Consider the following 20,348-nt stretch of genomic DNA (forward strand, 5'->3'; position numbering starts at 1 on the left):
GCGTAAGTAATGAGATTCTTCTTAGTTTTTTCGGTGGTTGGTGGGATGCAAAAGAGAGAGAGAGAGAGAGAGAGAGAGAGAGAGAGAGAGAGAGAGAGAGAGAGAGAGAGAGAGAGAGAGAGAGAGAGAGAGAGAGAGAGAGAGAGAGAGAGAGAGACTAGGGATGTGGGTTATACAAATCCTTTTAAAGATCAAAGAAAAGAATTCTTGCTTAGATATTTTGGCCTATGATCAATTGAGAGAGATCATTTAAGTGCCAAGGAAAAATTTATAGAGTATACTAGAATTTTTAGGAATACACTATCCATTAAAATAAGATTAAAGGTAGCATAGTTGAAAATAATATACACAAAAATTACAAGGGTTGCTCTCCTAGAAATTTGAGGTACACAAATATAAACCTCTATTTTACATAGCTGGAAAAATCAAGTAGTGAGGCTAACATTCAAAATCTATTGATTTCTAATTTTGAGAAAAGTACACTAATTAATTGTAGAAGTATAATTTAAATCTAGAGACATTATATACTAAGATAAATGTTTCACATCAACTTTCAACAAATTTTTAAATGTGATTTGCATTGTGTTTTAAATTATATAGTTGTTAAATACATGATACCATATGTAGAAGCTTGTTGCCAACTATACCCTAGTAGTTTCATGACTTTTTTATTTTTTCGTGTCTTTCTATTTCTTCAAAATTTAATAATTAACATTAAGCCATTTTTATTGCTCAACTACAAGACATAGTGTTGAAATATTTAGTTCTAAGAAGATTTTAAACCAAATAATTTAAATCAAATAATTTTAAAGCATGAGAAAGAAGCTAACCAAATAAGAAGATTTTTTTAAATTTTTAGCTTTTAGAAGAATCTTTTAATTATAAGATTTAAGAAGAATTTATTTTTTAAAGCATGAGAAGGAAGTAAACCAAACAATTATATAAGAATAATGGAATTCATTGGATGTTTAATTTTTAAAGCATGAGAAGGAATTAAACCAAATAGTTACATAAGAATGAGAAGGAAGTAAAACAAACAATTATATAAGAATAGAGGAATTCATTGGATATAGTTTTAAAAACATTAGACACAAAAGAAACTAGATATAGCATTAAAGACATTACATAAGCATAGTGGAAATCATGGTCGATATAGTATTGAAAGACATTACATAAGCATAATGGAAATCATGGTGAATATAACATTAAATACATTATAGATACTAAGGTGAATGTTTTACATCAAGTTTTTTTTTCGAGAGGATGCATTTGTGCATGCCGTGTTTTGCATCAAGTTATAAAATTTGGCTTTAAACTTTATAAAATTCCTTTAGAGAACAATGGGTTTTTGCCTTTACTTTGTCAAAAAAGAGAAAACCCACTTTTGGCATCGACACTCCACGTTGTATAGAAAGAGGACATTTCCTTAGCAAAGGCACATATTCACCCACCAAAAGGGTCGTTGGTTTGGTGAAAAGATTGTGCGCTCATACAAGGCGGATCTTGAAATCTAGGCCATAAAGCACACTTGTGCCATCATTCAATGACCACATTTGTGCACTCATACAAGGTGGATCTTGAAATCTAGGCCATAAAGCACTTTTGTGCCATCATTCAATGACCATATAAGATGAAGAAATGAAAGTGCAACAAAGAATCTTGAATGGATAGTAAAGATGGACATGTGTGTGGAAGGTGGAGGAGGAATATAGAATATAGAAAGTAGCATCATTTAGAAGCTATAAAAACCAATATAAGGTGAAAGAATGGGTGCTCTCTTTTATTTAAGTTAGGAAGAAAGCATTGTAACCTTCATGCTTTAAATCAAACACTCCTCTACCAAAGCTCTTCTAAATCAACACTCTTCCATTTTATATTCCTTTGTTTCTATGTTGTTAACTAGAAGACAGGTAGAAGATATAAGATTATAGTGCCAAGAACTTACATTTGTATTTATCTTGTGATATCTCTTTTGTTGCATAATGGAGCATTACAAACTTGAGCTAACCATAATCTCGGCAAAGGATTTGAAGGATGTGAGGTATTTGGCAAAAATGAAAACCTATGCAACAATATGGATTGACCCTAATGTGAAATACACAACTGAAATTGATGAGAAAGGAGGAGTGAACCCTGTGTGGAAAGACAAGTTTGTCTTCCTTGTCCAGGAGCATCTTCTCCTACAAAAGGGTGCATATATCACTATTGAAATCCACACCAATAGCTTAATGGGCAATAAGTATGTTGGCAAGGCCCTTATTCCCCTCTGTGATATACACAAAAATGGGACTTCACATTTGCATGAACTTCAATATGTAAACTTCCCAATCGGAAGGCCATCTGGCCACATTCAAGGTAATATTTACATCTCCTATCGTTTAGGGGAGAAGGTTATCATCGAATAAGTGGTTGAGAAGCTAGGAAAGTCTCCAACTTATCGTAATGCTATCTCTCACATTTCATCTTCTATTGCAAAAAAATAAACCCACTTCTAAACCTTCCTCATACACTACTTCAACACTTACTTCCACTCATTCAAACCCTAGCTCATGAACCTTCTTCAAAGTATCCAATTAATGCACATCCAACTTCCTCATACACTACTTCAACACGTACTTCCACTCATTCAAACCCTAGCTCAAGAACCTTCTTCAAAGTATCCAATTAATACACCTCCAACTTCCTCATACACTACTTCAACACTTACTTCCACTCATTCACACCCTAGCTCATGAACCTTCTTCAAAGTATCCAATTAATTCACCTCCAACTTCCTCATACACTAGTTTAACACTTACTTCCACTTATTCAAACCCTAGCTTAAGAATCTTCTTCAAAGTATCCAATTATAATGCACCTCCAAATTCAACCAAGAATTCTAGAGAAGAATCAAGTTACACAATATATCCTTCTATGGAAACTTCAGGCTCTTTGTGTAAAGGAGAGGAAGGGGAAAAAATGCTCATGTGAATGTGTGTGTGTGTGTGTGTGTGTGAGAGAGAGAGAGAGAGAGAGAGAGAGAGAGAGAGAGAGAGGGAGACATGGAATCAAATTAAGGGAAAGCCATTATATCAAACCACTTTTCTTTGGCATGGCTTATTGCTTGGCTATAGTCAGGATCCGAATGTTTGAAAATTGTAATGTTATGGTGAGATTATGTTACAAAGTAATATAATAATTGAGAGAGTACAATTTCGAATAAAATCTAGCGGACTTAGTTATCTAAAGGTATATAAATTATGAAAAGGAGCTTTTTGATTCTTTAGAAAACTGCGATTTTATTACATGCACAACGAGATATATAAACGCGTGCTATCTTGCGTGTTTTTTTAAAATTTTTAAAATTTTTAAATTTAAATTTATTTTTGCATTGAAATTTTGCCCAACCCATTAATTAATGCCCTGGAAGGTCCAAAATTGGAAAGTGGACCAAGCACGTACCTTGCAAAAGAGAAAAGAGTTTTTTTCCTTTATTTCTTTATTTTCCCCAAAAAAAGACCTTTCTATTAATTAAAAAGGAGCCTACCTAGAAGGAAGGATACAAAACAAAATAGCACTACAGCAAACACAACATGGATGCTTCCTCCATGGTTGCACTACCTCCATGGTTGGCAGGCTACATAGATAATACAAAAGTACCTCTAGGATATGGCTGCTCCATGGCCTTGAACCCATCCACCATCAGCTCCAGCTAATAGGCGCTCAAGAAGAAGTCTAGTTCCGATTGGCTAGTGTCATCTCAATGGTAAAAGCCTCTCAACTAGCCGGTATGACATAGTAAATGGTAGTAGAAACAAAGAAAAAGAGTCTTGAAAAATCCTAGTATATTGTATATATACACAAAATGACTCCAAAGCTAGGGCTAACATCCTTGTCTTATAGGTTGTTGATTGCCTTGATATCAAAGATGTAATGTCTAGACCTATAGAGATGGTCATGAAACCTCTTGCTCTTAAGACCGATCATAAATCGATCAATGAGTGGTATATAATCTAGTCTTTTGCATCTCATATGAAGATACTTGATTTTACCTATGTAGTTCCGTAGTGTCTCTCCTTCCTCTTGCTTGAAGATATAGATATGTGCGATGGTGAGGCTCCATCTGGCTCCACTAGGCGAGAAGCCCATGATAAAAGTGTATCTCAAGACCTCATATAGCTAGCCTTTTCAAGGGAGTTTAGTACCCTGAAATGACTAGATTATTTGTGGTTTAGTGCCATAAACCCCGGGCCTACGTTGCATTGAGGAAAATTCCAAATGAATAGATCTTGGTGGGATTGTCAAGATCCTTCCCATGGACTCCCAAACTTGATGAAACTTCTCTAAGTATTGAATGGGATCTCCAGCTCCGTTAAATTTGGCCATCATCCTTAAGTGTATTTTGCATATTCACATAGCAATGGAGTGTAAAGTGTGTATTGGCTTTAGTTTTGCCTAATTCTAAGCCTCTAGGTTCTATGTTTATTGCAACCCCCTTCCCAAACGCCATTCTAAGCATGTCTTTTGCAGATTCACATCGCAGTGTGGAACGTAAGAGAGTGTTTCATTAAATTTGGCCATCCTAAGTGTGTAAGTGAAGTTACCCAATCTTTTCAAACATTCTTCACAAGTTCCACACAATCACATTATACTCACATGTCCTTCTAGAATCTAGATTGTGTGTCCTTCTAGAATCTAGATTGTGTGATGGTGCCCTTGGCATATTGGAGGAGAGGACAAGGGTAGAGTGTGTCTTGAATCTGTCTATTGAGTGCCTTGAAATGAAATATCTATTGGCTGTATCTAAATCGATGCTGCCATATAAATCGAAGAAGGTGCATTTGTATGTCATTAACGCTATTTTGTTAAAAGGTGTGGAAACATTAATTTTTTTGTGCACTTACATTTCAGGCTCATTGTTCTTTTGAAGTCTCATACAGTTTGCCAAAGATATCTAGCATTTGACCAATTTGCTAAATTTGGTATGCCCCTCTCTTTCGCACACACATTTCGCCATCTCTCTCTTTCTCTCTACTTACATTTTCCGTCTATATTTCTTATTCAGATGACAAATTTAAAAAAAAGGGCACGAGAATTTGGTAAATTCATTCCCACTCAATCGAACACAATTGAACAGTCTAATGATTCCCTGAAAAATGATCATGAAGTAAAAGTAAGAGGTCGCCCCTAAGAAAAAGCTTCTGGTGAATGAAGAAACTAAGGAGAATAAAAACATTAAGCAATTTGAGTTGAGTGTAACTATATCTATTGGAGGATGTGATGTGGATGATAAGCTATTGGTAAATTTAAAAGATTTTATAGAGAAAGAGACAATTGCAGGTACATGCTCTCTAGAGAGAGGGGGAACAGTCTTTCATCTTCACTTTCAGATGGTGATCAGAATCCTAGCATCATCTATTATTGCGGTGAATAGAACTACCTACGGTGGGATGTAAATGGCCCAATAGGAGTTGTAATGTGTAGAGCCCTAAGGCAAAAGGGCATGCATACCTTTCATGGTATGATTGGCTATGTCATTAAAGACATGGACAAGCGGCATTATCAAAATATTTCACACAACATAGATGCAGAAGATATTTCAAGGGGTTTTCAAATTTACAGTCAATTTGGAGCAGATGAACTCAAGAATAGGGTTTGTCTAACCCATTCTAACATTTTTGACAGAGTCCTTATGTTTTGGAAGTCTCACTTGAGACATCCTCTTGGTAATGACTTCTTAGGAACAGTGCATAAAATGACTAAAACTGGAAAATACTACCCTTCTTCTTCTTGGATAACTCCTTACCAAGGTAGAGGGATGGCAATAAACAAAATCGATGCATTATGGAAGTGCATGATCTTTCCTACACATACCACTTACAATTACATTAAGGAGATTTTTGTAATGAGAGAGGGTGTAGGAGACTCACAACCAAGACTGGATTGGTTCACTCAGCATTGGAAGGATTCAAATCAAATTGATGAAGTCTCAAAGTAAGTTTGATAAAATTTATTTCCAAAGATTCTTTTGATTTAACTTTCAATTAAAAACTAAAAAAAATGCAAATGGTTCCAGAAAAGGAAAGGAAAAGATTAATTTTGATGCCAGCACTTCAAAGAATAAAGATAACTACATCATCATAGATGATGAGGAGATTATGATGATAGTGAGGATGGCATTCCTCGCGCCCAATTTGGAGATGACTTCATCTCCCTATTTGAAAGACAAAACTCAGAATTCCTCATTAATTAATGTAGTAGAAGTTACTCATGATTCAAGATGATTTTTAAAATTGTAAAACCACTAGATTTTTCTTTGTCAGAAATAAAAAATATCTGTGGTTCTTGTTTGCTCAAATTCTTTTTCTCCTAGAAGGTAGATTTTTTTAAAAGAATCAGAAATAAAAAATATCTGTGGTTCTTGTTTGCTCAAATTCTTTTTCTCCTAGAAGGTAGATTTTTTTAAAAGAATCAGAAATAAAAAATATCTGTGGTTCTTGTTTGCTCAAATTCTTTTTCTCCTAGAAGGTAGATTTTTTTAAAAGAATCAGAAATAAAAATATCTGTGGTTAAAAAAATCTACCTTCTAGGAGAAAAAGAATTTGAGCAAACAAGAACCACAGATATTTTTTATTTCTGACAAAGAAAAATCTAGTGGTTTTACAATTTTAAAAATCATCTTGAATCATGAGAGTAACTTCTACTACATTAATTAATGACGAATTTTGAGTTGAATAGGGGGATGAAGTCATCTCCAAATTGGGCGCCAAGAATGCCATCCTCACTATCTTCAATCATAATCTCCTTATCATCTATGATGATGTAGTTATCTTTATTCTTTGAAGTGTTGGCATCAAAATTAATCCTTTCCTTTCCTTTCCTGAAACCATTTGCATTTTTTTAGTTTTTAATTGAAAGTTAAATCAAAAGAATTTTTGGAAATTAATTTTATCAAACTTACTTCATCAATTTGATTTGAATCCTTCCAACGCTGATGAGTAAACCAATCCAGTCTTGGTTTTGAGTCTCCTACACCCTCTCTCATTACAAAAATCTCCTTAATGTCATTGTAAGTGGTAGGTGTAGGAAAGATCACCACGCACTTCCATAATGCATTGATTTTGTTTATTGCCATCCCTCTACCTTGGTAAGGAGTTATCCAAGAAGAAGAAGGGTAGTATTTTCTAGTTTTATGCACTGTTCCTAAGAAGTCATTACCAAGAGGATGTCTCAACTTCCAAAACATGAGGGCTCTGTAAAAAATGTTAGTAGAATGGGTGAGACAAACCCTATTCTTGAGTTCATCTGCTCCAAATTGACTGTAAATTTGAAAACCCCTTGAAATATCTTCTGCATCTATGTTGTGTGAAATATTTTGATAATGTGGCTTGTCCATGTCTTTCATGACATAGCCAATCATACCATGAAAGGTATGCATGCCCTTTTGCCTTAGGGCTCTACACATTACAACTCCTCCTATTGGGCCATTTACATCCCACCATAGGTAATTCTATTCACCGCAATAATAGATGATGCTATTATTCTGATCACCATCTGAAAGTGAAGATGAAAGACTGTTCCCCCTCTCTCTAGAGAGCATGTACCTGCAATTGTCTCTTTCTCTATAAAATCTTTTAAATTTACCAATAGCTTATCATCCACATCACATCCTCCAATAGATATAGTTACACTCAACTCAAATTGCTTAATGTTTTTATTCTCCTTAGTTTCTTCATTCATCGGAAGCTTCTTCTTAAGGAGACCTCTTGCTTTTACTTCATGATCATTTTTCAAGGAATCATTAGACTGTTCAATTGTGTTTGATTGAGTGGCACTACAAGGGATCGGGCTCATACCCGCGCTCCTAACCGCAAAAAATGACTTGTGAAAAAAAGTAGTGGGCCCGTGTATCAGCACGTGTATCATCGCGGCCATAGACATGCGTGTAAAAGCGCGTGTATAGGACCTGCCAGACGCGCTCATACACGGGTGTATAGCCGCGCTCAGTTCAGTTCAGATGCACTCAGACGCGTTGATACATGCATTTCTTTAATTTAGATGCGCTTATACACGCGTAATTGTCAGTTTTGACGCGTTAATACACGGGTATTTTACAGATTATCCGCGTATATACACGCGATTTTTAGCAGTTCTGACGTGTTTATACACGCGAACAGAGAGCAAAAAAAATAATCCAGAGAGTGCTATTTGGTGCCTGAATACTGTTCCAGCATTCCAGCAACCAATAACACTCTCTGGATTTTTTTTTTTGTGCATTAGACCATCCACGAAGAACATATGCACGAGGGAGATTAAGACAAGAACGACATGAATGCATACATTGTTAATACACGATTCAAGACAGACATGAATGTAATACTATCGATTCACGATTCAATATTACTATCAAAATTTCATACATGTATACAAGGGAGTCCATGTCTCGAAGTAGCCCATGGCTTCAGTTTACAAAAAAATATATACAACCACATCCTCAATATGGAATGTGATACTATAAGTTTGAGTACTACTCAGACCCAGATGATGACTCGGTGCTCCCTCCATGCTCAGATGAGCTCACATCGGTCGGAATGTCCGATGAGTAGTGCTCACGTCCACCCTCTGCAGTGGCGGCGGGTGGATCATCAGCAGCTTGTGCCTGTTTAAGTAATATATAGTATATAAGTATATATATATGTAATTTAATAAACCAAAATCATTCGTTTAGAATTTTCAAGTACCTGTCGACCGTATGGTCTCATGGCCATCTCAAACTGCGCGTCCGTAATACGTCCCTCGGCTCTGAAGATGGCCCATGTGTCACGTCTGCTATGCCGGCGAGCATACGCAGTATCGTGGGTTGTGGGCTTCCTCCCCGTAACCCGTCGCTGTATCATAATCAACACAATTTGTAAGATTAAAACAATCATAGAATCAATGAATTAAGTAAACAATCAAATAAAGTGGCAAGATACTTACGAACTCTGCCTCCCATGACTCGACGCTGCCAGATCCGAAATGCGAAGATCCAATGGTCTCCATCTGGATCCGTCGTGCCTCCACATGCTGCCTGCTCTTCACGCCACCCTCTGCTCGTTTCTTTGCCTCCTTCCACTCGCGTTTGTGCGCAGTGGTGGCAGGTTTCTCGGCAGGATAGCCACCCCCCGCAGCTACATTTAGCCGGTCATCGTACGCGAGTTTTTTAAGGTGAGATCTTTTATTACTTAAGATCTCCCTTCGTCCTTCCCCATACATCCGAGAATGTAGCATGTGGGGGATTTTGGGTACCGACTATGTACAGCCTCTATCACCTCCCCAACTAATCGGCTATTTTGATCTTTAAATTTAATAAAACAATTTCTATATGAGTTTGATACTACCCCACGCATGTACTCCATTACCTCCCTTCCCCTCGCATCCATCACTATCCCGCCCCTATCTGTCACATCATAGCAGACCACTCTCTCCACCTCTCTCATCTCCTCCTCTTTCAAACTGTCTCCTCTAACTCTTCTCCCTCTATCTCCTCTCTCACCGCGTGCCCTACTACCTCCCCCACCTTCCCCACCTCCCCCACCAAAGCACCTGCCGCATCCTCCACTCCCACTCTTCCTACTGCTGCGGGTGGAGTCACGACTGGGGGATTGTCTACGTGACGGTGGCTGTGAGCCCTGAGGTGACGGTGGCTCTGAGGGAGCACGTGATGGTGGCTGTGAGGGTGTGCGTGAGTGTGTCTGGGACGAGGAATGTCTCCTCGGTGGACGTGGAAGAGGAGAAGCTGCATGCCGTCTCGTCGGACTCGGAGGAATAGACGGCACTGGAGTGCCCTGGATACTCGCGGTAGGGGTATAGACACCAGGTAGGGAAGGAGGGGGATGGGCATACATATACTCTGTAAGCTCAACTGGACCAGGATGGCGCCCAAAATGATTCAACATCTCCATCAGCCAATTGCTGTACGCAAATGGATTGGATGAAGAACCTGGAATATCCATAAAGAACCTGCAACAAAAATCTTCATGTACATCATGGACTGTCTCTTGACTCACACAAATATCATCATTCAAGTCAGTTGTGTTGCCTGCAAATCATGAATTCTGAAACGCAGTCTCGTGTATACACCCGTGCAGAAACGCGTGTATACACCCGTCAAAAAACGTGTGTATACACCCGTCCAGAAACGCGTGTATATCCGCGTGAACAGACTCTGCAGACGAGTACACGCGCTTCTACACGCGTTTCTACACGTGACCTGCGAATTTTTTTTTTCAAAAGGACCGACCTCCGACAAAGACAAAGTGTCCTTATAAAAGGACCATTGTCGCCCCTGTCAGAATCATTCACCCAATCGTGTGCACAGAAGCAAAAGGACGGAGACAAACCCAAAAAGCAAAGAGCAAATAGCATAAACAAATCTGAGGAAAGAGACAAGGCACAGGACAAACTGACTCACCTCTGAAAAAGTGAGTCTTCTTTCTTGCTCCTTCTCTGCTCCCTCCTTGCACTTACATTTATTCTCATCTCGATTCACATGCCATCACATTCATTCACATCCCTTAGAATATTCACATCCCGATTCACAGGTTATCACATTCATTCACATCCCTTATCATTCATTCACATCCTTTATATCTATCCAATTTACATCATAGCTCATCGCCTCTATTCTGGTTCATATCCATCACATTCACATCCACATATATTCTTCCACATATATCCACATCCATACTTATCACATAGACATCCACATCTATCCTTTCACATACATCCACATCCATACTTATCACATAAATCCACATCCACATCCATACTTATCACATGCACATCCACATCTATCCTTTCACATACATCCAGATCCATACTTATCACATACATACATCCACATCCATTCTTTCACATACATCCACTTCCATTCTTCACATACATCCATATACATTCTTCACATACATCCACATCCATTCTTTCACATACATCCACATCCATCCCATATCATTCATTTACATCCTGATTCACAGGACATCTCATCATATCTATTCACATCACATCCATCCATCCATCCATTCACATTTATCTGATTCACATCACATCTATCCATTCATTCTTTTATAAAAATCAACTTTTGTGGGAATAACACTTTTATAAAAATCCTTTTATACATCTATTTATGCATAAATTCAATTTTAAGGAAAATAACACTTTCGAAATAAAAATAAATTCCTTTATGCATATTTCTATGCATAAAATAAAATTTAATGAGAATAACTCTTTTGAAAATAAATTCCTTTATGCATCTTTTTATGCATAAAATAAAATTTAATGAGAATAACTCTTTTGAAAATAAATTCCTTTATGCATCTTTCTATGCATAAAATCAGAATCAATGAGAATAACTCTTTTGAAATAAAAATAGATTCCTTTATGCATCTTTCTATGCATAAAATCAGAATCAATGAGAATAACTCTTTTGAAATAAAAATAGATTCCTTTATGCATTTCTCTATGCATAAAATCAGAATCAATGATAATAACTCTAGTATTATCAACAAGTTTAATACGATAGTAGGGAGAGTTAGTAGAAGAAGACCACTTCAAACCATCATCTTTCATTGTTTTTTTCTTCATCAATCATGTATGCATCATAAAGATTTTACACATCAATGATGACATCAATTCATAGGTACATCATCTCCCATATCTATGTCCAACTTTTGAGCCATATGGGTCCATTATCCTTCTTCTTTTTCTTCTTCTTCTTGGGTTCCCTTGTGCTAGCTAACTTACCCCATTCCTTCCTATTAAGCTTTGGTCATAATGTGATTTATGCAGTTTTCTCCTAAGATCTTACAAGAGGTCATAACTAAGAGATCTTTATCCAAGAGGAAAATCAAATAGTTCAATTGTCCCCCTACATGACTTCTTCTTCTTCACATGTTCCTCTTCTTTGGATTTTTTTTCTACATCTTCTTCTTCCTGACTCCAAGTTCTAAGACCTTCCTTTTTTCCATTAATGGCATCAAGTTTCCTCTTGTTCTTCTGAACATGTTTCCTCTAGAAGTGCTAACCTTTTATCCTACCTGTGGAACCCTAGGTGGCCTTGCATTAACTAATAGCAAATTCTACCATATGATAGGCAATGTTGTGGTCCAATGATTTGGCAATGATGGAGCTCATACCAAAGATGAAGCTACTTCTACTTGAGGTGGTGGAGTTGACACACTTGTAGAATATTGGAATGTGAACTCAATTTGAAGAGAAGCCTCCGTCTTCAAATTAATGTAAAGAACCTCTTTGAAATTAGTGGGATCTTTGATAATAAATTCTCTATGCAGGCAAGGATCCAAAGACATGACAAACTTACTCATCTTAAGGTGTGCTCTATTGCTAAAATGTATCCTACTCCTAGAACCCATGTGGCCTTGCATTGACTAAGTGCAACTTCAAATCAGTAAATTTGCCCATATGCTATGCAATGTTGTGATCTAATGATGGAGCTGGTACTTGAGATGTTGAAGTTGCCTCTACTCAAGGTGGTGGTGTTGACACACTTGGAAAAGATTGGAATGTGGACTCAATTTAAAGAGAAAACTCCTTCAAATTAACATTGCAAATATCCTCTTTGAAATTAGTGGGATCTTTGCTAAGAACTTCTCTGTGTGCTAGGAGAGGATACAAAGCCATGAAAAACTTGCTCATCATAAGGTGCTCCATTGCTAAAAATTTCTTAGAATCTCTCACAACAACAGGTGAAGAAGAAGAAGCAACGACATGTAGCCTAGTGATATTTAATGAACAAGGCCTCATATCTCACCAAAAAGGCAAAAAATTACTCTCCTTTATTCTGGAAAAACTGATCCAGTTGTAAATAGTAAAACATTTGGCAACTCTACTATCCTAAATCTCTCCTTCATTGCTTTGATTAACTTTTCTCAATCATTCTTGGTCTCCTCTAGCAAAGCTGCATTTCAATTTAAGGCCACACCTTCTAAGAAAACTAGAATTATTTTAGCTCTCTCCTTCATATACCAACCCTTTAAGTGGCATGCTCAGTCAAAATCTCAGAGAAAAGTCCCTTTCAACTTGGTATCAGAGCAAGTTTTAACCCTAGATAGATTACTTTAGTTACCAATCAGATAATTGTGTCAACTACAGTAATTCCTATATAGATTAGTAGTAGTTCGAATCTCAAATAACACTTTTTCAAAATTCATTTCTTACATAAATCAATATGTATATTCCTTGCTTTTAATAGGAAATTCAAGCTACATTCCACAAGGCCCTTGAGCATCATTTCTATGTTCTGAGTACCACATATTCTTGTCAATTTTGGGTCTGCCCACCCAACTTGGCCCCATGTGTTCCCTAGAAAGGTGTACTCAGCTCATGCCAAAGTTAGTTGAAATTTCAAAACTACCGAGTAAGCCAAACACAAAAGGGATTTGGCTCATGTGGAAAAGGGAGTCTGTAGTAATAATGGTATAAATAATGTAGATTTGATCAATTATATGCCTCCTCCTTTCAAGTTTTAGATTGAATGAGACACATCAAGAGGACATGTGCATGTTCACCTTTATTTAAAAAATATCTGAACCTTGTGAATCCCCCATTTCCAAGTAATGTTCTCTTGATAACAATACAAGACCTCAAAAATAATTGAGCAAATATTTTTCTCTTCATAACAAATATAAGACCTCAAAAATGTTTGACCAAACCTATTGGTTGTAACTTTATTTAGAGTTTACAAATTATATCACTTCATTTGACAATGGTAATGCTACACTTTCTCTTTAATACAAAGCTTCCAAAATAGTAACTTAGCCAAATTTAAGATAGATTCTTCTAAAAGCGATGCATGAGAGCCCTAAGATATAGAGTATCGATTGAGAAAACTTTTGCACCTAAAGATAGTATGGAACTAGAAAGCAAACTGCATAGTGGTTGAATATAATGGGCAATTTTCACTAGTGATGGGGCTACTTACAGGAAGTAATGCATGAGCAGTTGAGAACACTTTTCCACCTAAAAATAGTATGGAACTAGAAATCTAATTGCATAGAGGTTGAATATAAGAAGTAATTTTCACTAGTGATGGCTGCTTAGAGGAAGATCCAAAATTCTATGGATAATCAATCTTCATTAGCCACACCCAAAACAATAGACAATTGTGTCCATCGCTTATCTTGGAGCTTAAACTTTTGTAAACTTTAAATCCAACTCCAAAGAAGAAGAATACATAACTAGGAACCAGCCCAAAACTCTCACATTGGCCAAGTATAAAAAATTAGAGGGCATATAGACACACATAAATTTAACATTTTGAGACCACATGCTTGAATGTTGCATTAATATTTCACACAGATGCAAAAAAAGTCACACATTTTGAGACCACAAGCTTAAATGATGCAATAGTATTCCACACAAATGCAAAAGGGGCAACTCTCAATAAAGTGCACTTTCCATGTGTTTGGTGCCCAAGTTTCATGTTGATTATGGTTATGTGGATTTTCCACACAAACTATTTGTGCAAAATTAACTCAAAGTGGCACTCATTTGAAAATATGAGACTAGCTAATGGATAGTGGTGTTATTCTATATTGAAAGATATGAAAATCGTGCAAAGATTCCCTTCAAGTTGTAGCTATAAAGATTTTGGCTCTTTGGTTGGTTGCGAAGTCATCTCATTGCTTTTGTTTCTTTCTTAGAGCATTTTTCCACGACAAAGTTTACTTGGCCATGAGAGAATTCAGCCTCAAAGTTAAAACTTAGATTTTCTAGCTATGATTAAAGAGGATTGAGCTAGGCATTGTGTAAGCAATGCTAATTGAGAATAAAACTTAATGAAGTATAATTAGAAAAAGTCTAGGCATATTAAGTAGGTTAATAGGGGCCTTCAATGAGTGGAAAAAGAAATTCCATTAATTAATTGAGTGTTAGTAAGGTTTGTTTTAGTAAGGTTTGTGTTATTAAGGATTGTGTGCAGTTATTCTCGCGAAACTCTTCGCAATTCTTCTCTCGTGCAATTCATCCCTCATCGCTATTCGTCTCTTGCATCATGGGCCCCTGTTCGTCTCTCATCCCGTTAAGCGCATTGTGGAGCAGGAGGGTTAGTTTGGAGCAAGTAGTGGGGGGCCGTCAGGAAAGTGAGTGCCCGTTAATCTATTGCTTCTGCGATCTCTGTAAATTCATGGCTTCCCGCCCGTTTGCTGTGTCTAAGAGAAAAATATATTTCTGCCTGACAGATGCCAGAAAATCTCTCTACCTCTCGAGCTTGACCGCATGCACACGGGCGATGATTAATGTAAGCTTGCAATCGGTTTTCCATGAAAAGCTTGCTTGAACATGGCTTTGACATAAAAGATAGAATCATTTGCAATTTTGTGTAGATCAGTATAGAGAGTTGCAATATGAGCATTTTTTGTAGAGAGTTCATAACTTCCTACCCATTTGCTACATCTAAGCGAAAAATATATTTCTGCTTGTCTCACAGATGCCAAAGAATCTCTCTACCTCTCGAGCTTGACCGCATGCACACTGGCAATGGATGATGTAAGCCTACAACAAACGGTTTTCCATGAAAAGCTTGCTTGATTACGGCTTTGACACAAAAGACAGAATCATCTGCAATTTTGTGGAGATCACATGCGAGAGAGAGAATTTTTCGTAGAGAGTCGCAATATGAGCATTTTTTCATAGAGAGTCATAAAATCAGGGAAAAGCAAATGTAATCAATTCAATAATTGCTCAAGCTTGTTCCATTGTGATAACTATTTTATTAATATACATTTTCTACTCACTTTGGTTCGAATGAAATATCTATTGGTGGCTGTATCTAAATCGATGCTGCCATACAAATCGAAGAAGGTGCATTTGTATGTCATTAACGTTATTTTGTTAAAAGTTGTGGAAACATGAATTTTTTTTGTGCACTTACATTTCAGGCTCGTTGTTCTTTCGAAGTCTCATACAGTTCGCCAAAGATATATAGCATTTGACCAATTTGCTAAATTTGGTATGCCCCTCTCTTTTGCGCACACATTTCGCCATCTCTCTCTTTCTCTCTACTTACATTTTCCGTCTATATTTCTTATTCAGATGACGAATTTGAAAAAAAGGGCACGAGAATTTGGTAAATTCATTCCCACTCAATCGAACACAATTGAACAGTCTAATGCTTCCCTAAAAAATGATCATGAAGTAAAAGCAAGAGGTCGCCCTAAGAAGAAGCTTTCGATGAATGAAGAAACTAAGGAGAATAAAAACATTAAGCAATTTGAGTTGAGTGTAACTATATCTATTGGAGGATGTGATGTGGATGATAAGCTATTGGTAAATTTAAAAGATTTTATAGAGAAATCTGAGACAATTGCAGGTACATGCTCAAATTGATGAAGTCTCAAAGTAAGTTTGGTAAAATTTATTCCCAAAAATTTATGATGTAGTTACCTTTATTCTTTGAAGTGCTGGCATCAAAATTAATCTTTTCCTTTCCTTTCCTGAAACCATTTGTATTTTTTTAGTTTTTAATTGAAAGTTAAATCAAAAGAAATTTTGGGAATAAATTTTATCAAACTTACTTTGAGACTTCATCAATTTGATTTGAATCCTTCCACAACGCTGTGAGTGAACTTATCAAACTTAAAGTAAGTTTGATAAGTTCACTCACAGCGTTGTGGAAGGATTCAAATCAAATTGATGAAGTCTCAAAGTAAGTTTGATAAAATTTATTCCCAAAATTTCTTTTGATTTAACTTTCAATTAAAAACTAAAAAAATACAAATGGTTTCAGGAAAGGAAAGGAAAAGATTAATTTTGATGCCAGCACTTCAAAGAATAAAGGTAACTATAGATGATGAGGAGATTATGATTGAAGATAGTGAGGATGGCATTCCTCGCGCGCCCAATTTGGAGATGACTTCATCTCCCTATTTGAAAGACAACTCAGAATTCGTCATTAATTAATGTAGTAGAAGTTACTCATGATTCAAGATGATTTTCAAAATTGTAAAACCACTAGATTTTTCTTTGTTAGAAATAAAAAATATATGTGGTTCTTGTTTGCTCAAATTCTTTTTCTCTTAGAAGGTAGATTTTTTTAAAATTTTAGCAAGTAGGTTAATAAGAGCTAAGGTTTTAATAAGAGGCAAGGTTTGTGGGGAACCAAGTGGGGTGGGAAGATATTAACTAGGTTTATAAGAGCTAAGGTTTTAATCAAATTAATTTGAGCTAAGGCTTTGTTTGAGTGGAGGGGCACGTCCCTTCACACAGCTAACCGCAAAACTAAGGGAAGACAAAAACTCTCTCTTTCGCCACACCCAATATCCTCTCTCGCATGGCATCTGTTGTTAATTCAACGTATTGTATCCTTCACCCACCGCCATAGCCACCCAATCATGGTCTTAAATCAGGTTTTAATCGGTCTTATGTTAATTCTAATCAAGCTTTAATCACGCTGTCGTCGCGATCCTAATCTACCTCAGTTTCTCCAACCATGGCAAGCCTTTTCGGTTGCTTTAAACCTCGCCCCGAAAGGCTTTCCGAGTCAGGGTTAACCTCCTTAATCACTCAAAAGCATTCTGCCATGGCTACCATCACAGGCCTTACGGCGTCAAAAATCAACAACAAAGATGGGAATTATGATAGGATTAGTGCCAATTCTGATGGATTAGGTGTTCTCATATACCCTTCTCTATTGCTCACGACAAACACCATCATCCCTTCCCCTGCAGCTGCGCAAGATGCAGAGATTAGCCTGCGCTACAGCGAAACCAGCCTTAACATACTGCACAGAAGATTTCTTCCCGAATTGTATGTATATTATCATGAACTTGAAATCATGAAAGCAACACACGCACACACACACACACACACACGCACACGCACACGCACACACACACACGCGCGCACACACACACGCATGCACGCACATTTGACTGATTAGTCAACTGACTTATTAATGCCCACCAATGATGATCTGGTTTGCAGGTTCTTTGCGACAAATCCAAAGCTAAATGTAACAGTAATAGCGTGTGAATTTGTGAGCCCAGAGATGCATCCACTGGGGCTCGACACAAGCAAAGTCGATAAAACAGCGTATGAAGTGGGCAGCAAAGTGTACATATTGGGTCATGATCGAAACAAAGGGGGACCTGTGAAGCTTTCTGTGGGGAGTGGCTACATAGTCACCCAGTTGCGCAGTTCCATTGAAGTGAGATCAAGAGAAGAAGCTTGGATTCGGGGCTCTGCCGGCTTTGATCACCATGGCAACTTCGCCTTCATTGTCACAGACTCTGATCCCGATCACGCCACGGCGCCTTTGAAAACCACTTGCGTGAGCATCCACACCATCAAAAGCTGGCTTGAACCACAGTGGCATTCTACGACAACCGACACTACGTCGCCGTACCTCCGGGCGGCGCCGTTGACGTACGGCAGAAGAGCCACCTATTCTGGGCCTGAATCGGCGGCTGCCATTGATTCTTGTATGGGAGAGCGTGACAAAAAGGAAGCTAATGCTCATGTTACTGATGATAAAAGCTTGGTAATTAGAGCTGCTAATGGTGATCATGATCGCAGATTAGCTCCGATTAGGCATGGTGATGTGAGTTCTCATGGAAAACTAGATCCAGTTAAGCATCATGATATAGAAGATGAGGGAGAATTAGCTGCAATTAAACATGAGGTTATAAGGAAAGTCACCAATATGAAGGAGGAAATGTATGAGGAAAATGGGAAAACAAGTACCACTAAAATGGTGGAGGTTGGCATACATGAAGCTAGTAGGTCAAGGGGTGCAAACCCTAACCCTAATTCAGAGAAAGCTGGCCAAAGCACTAAAGTGACTGTTGCAGTGAGAGAGGAGATTAATAAGAAGAAGAAAGGGGTGGCTAATGAGGGCATCAAGGTGCATGAAGAAAGAAGAGCAAAGCCAAGCTTGCACCAAGCATTCCAAAGAGACAGGAGATCATTGCAGTTAAGGTTAAGTGACATCCCTAAAGACAAGCTTTAGGGGGTTTTTGGATTGGATTAAGACATGATGTAATTATGAATTACTAAGCCCCTTCAAAGGTGCAAATGAGAGATGTTGGTTGGGTGGGCAAAGGGTGTGCATCCCCTTCAACACACAAATGGTGTTGCCCTCAACATGGGCATTGATGAGCTCTTTTAAACATGTAACATAGCCAAGCATTGATGTCACTAGAGATGGAATTTTTATATGAATTCACATCACCATGAGTGTTACACAAAGCCAATTCATGTATCATGATAATCAAAATTTCTTGTGTCATTAAAGGTAATATTTTCATTATTGTGTTGATATATGTATTGGACATAGCCAATACATGGGGAATGCTTTATCCTCACAAGTTTTATACAATGCCACATCAATATGAGAGTTCAAATGTGTCTTAATCATCACCATGGTACCACATTACTATGAGTGTTTGATATGTCCAATGCATGTGTTGAATGATTTCAATATTTTGTAAACTTTATGGGCATCAAAGTACCAAAGAAGAATTGTAAAATCTAAACATGGAAGATCACTTAAACTTAATCAAAGTCTATGATGGATTAAGATTTTTTTAAATGCGAATTCACATGCTTCAAATGATCATGTAAAAATTACAAGCACATCAAGGCTTGATTATTTTTAATCACCAAAAGAATGTCATATATCAAGTGGATGGGTTGCTCATCAAAAGGATGGCATATCAAGTGGATGAGTTGCTAATTGCATGATTATCTTTTTACATAAGCAAGAGTGTTCCTTCATAATTCTTCCTAACATAAATTTTTTCTTCAATGAATCTATGTGAAGAGGAGAGAGAGAGAGAGAGAGAGAGAGAGAGAGAGAGAGAGAGAGAGAGAGAGAGAGAGAGAGAGAGAGAGCGAGATTACCTATTTTTAAAGGCCAAGAATCTATGTACATATACCAATTAGTATTTATACTTATGATGATAGGTCCAAGACTTGATATTTTTAGCTTGCTATATTTTTGGAAGAGCTTGTACGTACACTCAAAAACTCAAAAAGCTCTTAAGCTTTATTTTTAGAGTTGTCTTTTTGAAAAGCAAGCTTTAATATATAAATATAAAGGAGTGGTATGATGGGCCATACTCATCCATGGGAGATTGAACCCAATCTTGTGTTGACAGTGATCTATCTCTTATTTTTAAGCTTTCGTATTTATTTATTTTGGTATAAATTTGTTTACATAAAGTTCATATATTTAATTTGTTACAAGCCTATGGTTTGCTCTAATTTTTGTGTTTGAGAATAAGGATTCTTCTTCAAGTGTTATAAAGGTCATAATAGTGGTATCAAAGCTTTAGAGAGACCGCTCAAGGACAAGAATTTGTTTGAGAATAAAT

The 20,348-nt window shown here is 37.2% G+C and overlaps 1 protein-coding gene across 1 annotated transcript; it reads left to right on the forward strand.

The window, feature by feature from the left end:
- Positions 1-17,338: 17,338 nt before the first annotated feature.
- Positions 17,339-19,116, forward strand: LOC147610074 (uncharacterized). The gene is made up of 2 exons (XM_086787293.1): positions 17,339-17,781; positions 17,959-19,116. Exons 1-2 carry the CDS (start codon positions 17,465-17,467, stop codon positions 18,980-18,982), a joined length of 1,341 nt encoding a protein of 446 aa, XP_086643419.1. The 5' UTR covers positions 17,339-17,464; the 3' UTR covers positions 18,983-19,116.
- Positions 19,117-20,348: the final 1,232 nt, after the last annotated feature.

Source organism: Cibotium barometz, chromosome 50 (genome assembly GCF_041138505.1).
Source record: "Cibotium barometz isolate CiBa-2024 chromosome 50, ASM4113850v1, whole genome shotgun sequence".
NCBI lineage: Eukaryota > Viridiplantae > Streptophyta > Polypodiopsida > Cyatheales > Cibotiaceae > Cibotium > Cibotium barometz.

What these genes read in the sequence shown, in the direction of transcription:
- LOC147610074 (XM_086787293.1), top strand. Translation starts at nt 17,465, where the DNA reads ATGGCAAGCCTTTTCGGTTGCTTTAAACCTCGCCCCGAAAGGCTTTCC. An exon ending in AGAAGATTTCTTCCCGAATT is followed by an intron (nt 17,782 to 17,958) that starts GTATGTATATTA and finishes TCTGGTTTGCAG; the next exon opens with GTTCTTTGCGACAAATCCAA.